The sequence below is a fragment of the Galeopterus variegatus genome, unplaced genomic scaffold (genome assembly GCF_000696425.1).
Source record: "Galeopterus variegatus unplaced genomic scaffold, G_variegatus-3.0.2 Scaffold13, whole genome shotgun sequence".
NCBI lineage: Eukaryota > Metazoa > Chordata > Mammalia > Dermoptera > Cynocephalidae > Galeopterus > Galeopterus variegatus.
This window is the reverse complement of record NW_007726124.1, coordinates 235,014-243,042: the sequence shown is the minus strand read 5'-3', so window position 1 is coordinate 243,042 and position 8,029 is coordinate 235,014. Positions and strand designations below refer to the sequence as shown.

At 37.6% G+C, this 8,029-nt stretch overlaps 1 protein-coding gene across 1 annotated transcript in view; it reads left to right on the top strand.

Annotated features, from left to right (window-relative positions):
* LOC103610293 (calmodulin-lysine N-methyltransferase) overlaps positions 1-8,029 on the top strand; it is a 69,126-nt gene that overhangs the window by 16,051 nt on the left and 45,046 nt on the right. Inside the window, exon 5 of the mRNA XM_008594516.1 lies at positions 3,051-3,117. Coding sequence (XP_008592738.1) covers positions 3,051-3,117 — 67 coding nt within the window. The remainder of the gene's footprint in view (positions 1-3,050; positions 3,118-8,029) is intronic.

The following is an 8,029-nucleotide window of genomic DNA, read 5'->3' as shown; positions in this document are numbered from 1 at the left end:
TCATAGTACCTCTATGCCATTCTCTCAATTCATTTGAATAATAAATACACTTATGAATATTTTGTAGCCTTAAATTAACAAATATTGCCACATCAAGCTTTTTTTTTCTTTTAAAAGAAAAAACCTTTAGAGATCAAAATGAATAGGATTTATATTATAATCTCATAGTTTCCTACCCTCACATTGGATGCTCCAAAGAAAATAAAGAGAACATAAACCAAGAAAGTAGTGCTTTGTGAATCACAGTGTTATTATGTTTAAGATATTTTCTTGCTTAAAGAACAATGTCAGCTCTTCAAATGTATATACAACTACTGATAAAAATAATGATCACCAATTGTAGGAGGAGGCTAATATTTTAAACAATATTTTATATACATATAACATATATATAATTTACTTAAATGATTATTACTATTATATAAAAATATATATTTTAAGAGCAAAAATCAACCAAAATACAATTGAACTGGAGCCTCAATCTGAACTGTGCTTTATTTGAGAAGAAAATCTGGAGATAGGATTCTGGTTTCCTTTTAGCCACAAGCATATGTTCTGTGGCTCTGGAAGTCCAGTTGCCCAGACAAGAGGATTGGAGGTGATTGCTCTGTATCCATTTAATCAGAAATCACATTAAGGCTTTCTTTGCACCCAGCCCCTCCCACTCAAGTCTTCTAAAAGGTGGGTGCAGTTCAGAGAACGTGATTTGATCGGTCACGTTGAACACTATCCTGGACATATTGACTCAATTTGATTGGATTTCCTTTATTACCCTAAGGTGACAGGAGAATGATAAAATCTATTACTGGACACAATGCTATCCAGAAGAACCATCAAAATCTAACCTAAAGTAAAGGGTGGGGAGCAGGATATCAGAATTTATCTTTTAAGGTAATATTTTACAATACTATTTCCATTTTTTTCTCTTTGTACTTGTTTAAATATAAAAAACACCTCCTAAATCACAAAATGTATTTCCTGCCCAGTTCTAAAAATAAAGCAGCCTAAATACTGCTGTGATTTTTTTCATTAAATTGCTTGTAGAATATAAATACATATGCTAGCTTCAGCCTGACCACCTGGAGTCACAGGCTTATAAATTGTATAAAAGTATATAGTGTTAAGATGTTTACTAAAAATTATTAATAGATTTTCTATGGAGTCACAGGCTTATAAATTGTATAAAAGTATATAGTGTTAAGATGTTTACTAAAAATTAATAGATTTTCTGAGTTATATAATTTAACTTCCCTGTGACTATTTTATAAAAAGTATTACCTCCACTAACAAAATAATATGTTTTGCTTGATAGATTAGTCATGTACTCATACGACTCTACAGGTGTATCGGGCACATTACAACGCAGTTGGTTGCCATGGAAACACTGAGTAGGGTGTGGCCTGAGTGTGGGGGAACTTAATCAAAAACAGTGTCAGTTGACACTTTACTAATTTTGTTCTTCTCAGAATAAAGATGTCAGCTGTCCTTTTCTGCAAGACATTTCATTTAGAAGACTTTCCTGAAATACTTTCTTCCTGAAATAGACAGAACTGTAGGCCGATGTGTCATTTTAGTTAATCAAAACAAGTAGGCAAATTAGTCTCTTTTATTTTTTTAATGAATGTAATTTAACGGTATTTAATTTGCATATAGGAAAGTTCACCCAGGAAAAAAAAGTCTGCATTATAGCACTTTTGTAAACCTCAACAAAGCCCTTCATTAGGAGACTTAATTGATTTTTCCTACCCACTTCTGGGGAAAGAAAGCTATCACAGTACCTGCTTATTCACTCAGAGAAGAAATGGGTGTGCCTGGTGGTTCAAGCAGAGATTTGGGTTAAAAAGTCCTGTGGCTCTGTTCTTTCAGGGAGATCTTGGCCAATACTTGCTTTGAGCATTCAGGAAATCTGTTTTTCTGAGCAATAGGGGAACATCGCTTGTCTGCTTGGTGTCCTCCCCATGGGCCCAATTTAGTTCAGCTTGCAGCCTTCACTAGAATTATTTTATTTCTTGTTTATTTAAACCTGCCTTATTCCAAAGGAGGGATTTTGAGGCTTCTTACAGTGACACACAGAATATATTGTATAAAATAAATGAAAAAGTGAGGGCGGAGATCAGAAAGCCAGGAAAATATGATGAAACCAGGAATAGAGGTCAGTATAGAAAATATATGCCATAGGACCTCTTGTGGTTGTTTGAGTGAGGTCATACATTTGGCTCTGAGTTGCACAGTGGCCAGAGCAAAGAGAGAAAGAAGAGCAGTTATAAGATTTATAATATCCAGAAGTTGAAGCAAAATCAGCCAAGCTGAAGTCCGGCCTTTCCTGTGTTAAAAGCTGACATAATTTTTCCTGTGGGTCCTTGCAGAGATGGGGCTGTGAGATGTGATGAACCAGCCTCTCAAATCATCTCTTCAATAAATATGGCTCTTCTGTACAAGTCCTTACATGCCAGCAGATGGTCAAAGGCCCAAAGCATAAGTCTGAAAAGACAGTTCAAGAGACCTTTCACTGGATTGATTTTCTTCATCAGTAATTCATTTTCTTGCAAAGATTCTCCAAGTTTCTCTCCATCTTTTTCTTTTCACTTCCTCCCAAGTCACTCCCCGCTGCTCATCCCCACCTTCCCTATTAGCATTTAGGAGATTGGGAATAGTTCAACTTGGAAAGTCCCAGAAGACTGGCATTGCCTTCCTCACGACAGAGAGGCTTGCCTTTTAACTCTAGCTCTTTTAAGCAAGTGGGGCATGTCACATCTGGAACAGCCATTACCCACCAGCACCCATAGTTCTGGGCCTTGCTATACTGCTACCCAAATGTACTCTTCACACGTTGCAAAACTGCAGCTCAGGGAATTGAAAGAGCTTGCCTGTGTAAGTCAGCATTTGGTAGTAGAGCCAGGGCAATACCCTCCTCCTGCCTCACACCCTACAGCTCTTCTCTTTTCACTGTGCTGATCCCACGTATGATAAGAAGATCACTGTGTTTGTGGGCCTTTTTTTATTCATTACAATTGACAATCACTGCAGAAGCTTTCTTAACTGTGTCCTAGATGTGAGAGACATCATCACAAGGAATCAGAAGGCTGGTGTGTTTAAGACTCAGAAGATATCAAGCTGGTAAGATACCTTTCTGCATTAAAACACTCCAGTTGAAACTGCTTTTCTTGATACTATGGATGATTATTAAAAATAATAATCGCTAAATTTATTGAGCACTTACTGTGTATTAGGCACTATTCTAATCATTTTATAAGTATTATTTAATGCTCACAAGAGCCCTATAAGGCGGGCAGATGCTCATTTTCTCCAATTAATAGATGAGAAAACTGGAGATAAGTATATTAAACACTGGTTTGGGAATGATTTAAAGGTTGAGATTGTACAATATGAGGTTGGGAGAAGCCAGCCTGGGACCACCTTCTTAAGTGGTTCTATTCCAGTGTTTCCCAACCTGGGGATACTCCCCTCCCCCACCCCACCCCTCGGCACTTTTGCTATTCTCTGGAGACATTTTTTATTGTCATGACTTAAGGGGAGAATGTAGGTCCTGGCATCTAGTGAATAGAAGCCACTAGAGATGCTGCTGAACATCCCACAATACACAGGACAGCCCCCCACCACAAAGTATATGGCCCAATGTGTCAATCATGCCAAGATTGAGAAATCCTGCTCTATTCCATGATTTTAAAATAGTCTAGGTATCCATTTCCTTTTTAGAATTTGTTAATTCTTATCCAAACTGGGAGAAATGCCTGCCCTCAATCAAAACAATGGTGTGTTCTGTGATGCTACATTTTATTTTTGCCCTGTTAGTATTTTCCTTTTTAGAATTTGTTAATTCTTATCCAAACTGGGAGAAATGCCTGCCCTCAATCAAATCAATGGTGTGTTCTGTGATGCTACATTTTATTTTTGCCCTGTTAGTACTGGACTTAGAGAATGAGTAACCATTAGTAGTTTTCACAGAAATATCTGTATTTGTTCATTTTTCCCTTATGCCTTTAACCACAGACTTTATTAGAAGAACAATTCCATTTTCAATTAATTATTTTATTTACTACTGGTACTCTGTCATCATCTGGTTTTTTGAGGATACTTTCTTACCCCAACTAACCACTTCGGAAAAACAAAAGTGGATGAACAGCAACAATCCTTAAAAATCAAAGTTGTCGATATATTGGGATGAGACTACAGAATAGCAATAACTTTTTTCTCTTATATTAGTTGGTGAATATAATGAACTGTCCATATATGTATTTTTAAATCCTGCATTAGAATGTTCAGAGAGGGCCGATGGCACAGGAGGCAGTATGCTCTGTGTTTCTCCCATGAAGGAACAAACCGGTTCTGTTGCCCAGAAAACCTCAGGCATGTCCAGAGAAAGAGAAAGCGTCTGCCCTTCCCTGTGTGTTCTTCATTCCTAGGACAGCCTTTCCTCCTCAGTGCAGACGGCCAGACCCTTCTGGAGAGGGCTTCATTTTTGGACATGATTTTCAACATGGTCTTTTAGTTATCAATCAAAAGCGCATTTTCTATGTTGTCCTCATTTACATTTATTTAATGCTTAAGGTCATTTGTGACCATTTGAGTGTATTTCAGCATATGGAATCGGGAATAATAGATTTCAGCTTCATGCTGTGAAGAGAGATTGTTTTTACAAGACATAATGTTGTTTACTGGGTGTTAATAATCACTAATTAATAAACATATCCAGACTTCTAAAATGTTGCATTTTGAGGAATAAAAATGTCAAGTGTTTAACTTATGGAGTGCAATAGTATTTTCTATCATCTCTTCATAAAATAAAGTTACATAAAGAAACAAAATGTCATTGTTCAACACAGGACATATCTTGAATGTTTAATCTGTGGGCTTTGTTTCTATTTTTCTGTTCTGAAAAAATGCTGTTTCTAACTATATTGTTCTGATATGTACCTGGACATATAGTCTATATGTCAGTAGTCATACAGGAACCTCTAAGATGAGGATTTTTTTTTTCTGTCTTTATCTCATACTAACTGTGGTCAGTTTTTTTTTTTTTTTTTTCATTTAACCACTGCAAGCATTTTGTCCAAAGTCTGCTAAAGCACTTGCCAGAAAACAGGTGGACGAGTCAGTCCTTGAAATGCCTTGGTCTTATATTAAGGAGCTACTTGACCACTTAACCTTCAAGAAGCTAAGAGAAACTGCCAACCAGTGATGCAACAGTCAGCATTTTGCTTCTATTTCTATCCGCTGCTTTCCCACCCATAACCAGTACAATGTGATGAAAGTATTAGTTCCATGAGAGAAGAAATAAAAAGAAACCATTCACAAAAGAGCTAAGATATAGTTCAATATTCATTTTTAGTGCCTCAATGCATATGCAGAATTTCTCCTCCAAATTGGAGGTGTGGGATAACAGTAGCGACAGATAACTAGGAGGTATTTACCATAGCTACAAAGCCCACACGTGAGCCAAATATTTCCGCTATTAAAAAGCACTTCAAAGCTTGACACGAAGTTTGTAACAGCTGAATGTCTCTTGTGACTTCATTTGCAAAAATGTAAAAGCTGAAGGGAAAGTCGTGATACGAGAACTGTAAACTTAAGAAATGGTGTTTTTAAAAAGGAATGAGAAGCCACCCAGAAATCTGACTGGCACCCCAGGCTCCCCTTCCCAGTGCTCTGAGAATGGTCTCAGTAACTATCAGCATTTTTTCCTACGCCTTACACAGGGGCAAATGCAGGTGTGTGGGGTCCAATACTTATCTTGAGGACCGTCTTTAAGAGGATTAATTCGATTATACCTTACTTTAGTAAATTTTACAGAAACATATGATCATGTGAACACGTTACTAGGGCTCCTCAAAAGGGCTTGGAAAGGACCTGTGTGAATGAGGGGCTCTGACACTTAAGCTTCATCAGCTTCACAGTAAATCCACCTTGCTCTCATAAATACCGCCATCCTTGCTTAGAGTAAGGATGGTGCAAGTTGGGTTTTCCTTCCCTTACATTCCAGACTTCCTTGCTCCCTCTGATCCATTTTAATCCCAGTCTGGTTGTCACTAAATATGAAAGACATGTTTGTGAAAGACTGGAAGCATTAGCCCTGGCCAGACCTAGGATCCACATATAGGAAGCATTATATACGTTACATCCCAAAGATCTTAATACAATCTTTGATGGTTCATTTGTTTGTCCATCCATGCAGCCATCCATTCACTTAACAAATATGTCCAAATATATCCTTCGGAAACATAAACATAAAGTTATTGAAAGTAATTCTTGAACAAAGGAAACAGTGCTGCTGAATATAGCTAAAGATGGTTGAAAGAGCAAGGATATTTACAGCATCTCAATTGTTGGGTTTATCTGAAGCTGTCTTCAAAATTGTGACTGACTAACAAAGAACTATTTGGAGCCTTTGATGTCTACATATTTTGAGGTCTTCCAGATTTAGTGAATAACGTCATTCTTTAGATAATACTAGTTAAAAGTTGTAATTTAGAAACAGTCTATTAAATTTACCCTGCTGTGATGTTAAAAGTGAGTTTAAGAGTTTACCTTTGTGTGAAGGTTGCTAGTGAATTTAGGCTTGACTTTTAGTTTTCATTGATAAACGATGAATTTTAGTAAACTAAACTTATGGAACTTTAAGAATTTTTATAATTCCAATTTTACCTTTATATGGGCCCTCAGGATTGGACATTGGTCCCATTGCCCTATTGCCTTTTAAGATTTATGTCTTTTCCTTTAGAGGTTAAATTGGGGATGTGGAAAATGATTTTTAAAATTTACATCCCGATCAAGTGGGATCGAATTGGTACTTTTTCCAGGCCTTCTGCAGTCTGCCCTCACTCTGCACATCCTGTCATCTCCACTGCTCTTTTTGGTCACCTAAGCCTCCTTATTCTCCTCCCAACACTTTCGGTCTTCTTTGTCCCTGATATTTCCCAACCTTGTCGCCGTCGTCTTTGTCCATCTAGATACTTCTAGGATGGCTCCATTACCATTTCCTCCTGCCTTCCCAGACATGTTCAAAGCATGTTGGCTTCGTTTCCATGTTCATTGGTTCATTCATTTGTTGACAAATGTTTTGAGCACCTTTTGTTTGCTAAGGACCATTATAGTGCTGGAGATATAGTGGTGAACAAGACTGAGAAAGTCCCTGCCTTCTTGGAGTTTATAAACATCCAGGGAGAGAGAGAGCTAATTTTCTTGAAAGCAAGGATTCTGCTTACTGTGTTGTTGTATTCTCTGAAGCAATTAGTATGCTTTATTCTTGGTATATGGAAGCTTTTAAAATTTGTATTTGGAGCACATTTTGAAAGACATGAATCCATAAAGCTTATGGAACCAAACAATTTTTAGTAGAAGAAAGTCAAGCTCTAGGGATTCAGACATCAGTTTCCGTATCAGATAGCTGACTTTCATTTCAGGATTGGCTGCTTCTTAGCATGCGCATGTAGAGTCTGTAGACAAACTGACAGTGTGAGTAGGCATTTATCTGTTCTTTGTCAGGTTGAAGAGGAAGGTTAGTAGAAGGTAACTGAGATAAGGAAGTTGAGGGCTCTCTCTAAGAAATTTTCTGATAAAATTCTATATACCTGTTAGTGAGTTTTGCTGGAATTATGGTCACAGAATCTTGAGAACTGCTGAGAATTCTAGAGATGTTACAGACCTGTTTCCTTCTGTTGCTATCTTGGATATGAGAAAATGAAATTACTATGTGTACTTTCTATACGAACATAATGTTGTTGATTTGCTTGACAAGTTTACAGAAGGACTCATGTCCCTCCTGTTTAGTGTTTTGCACTGAAACACCAACTCCCACAGGAATGTTATCCAGTTCCAGATATTTTGATAGAATTCTCCTTTTTGGGGCCGGCCCCGTGGCTGAGTGTGCGGTGCTGTTAGCACCGAGGCTGCGGGTTCAGATCCTATATAGGGATGGGCGGTGTGCTCACTGGCTGAGTGTGGTGCGGACGACACTGTGCCAAGGGTTGCGATCCCCTTACCGGTCACAGAAAAAAAAAAAAAAAAAAAA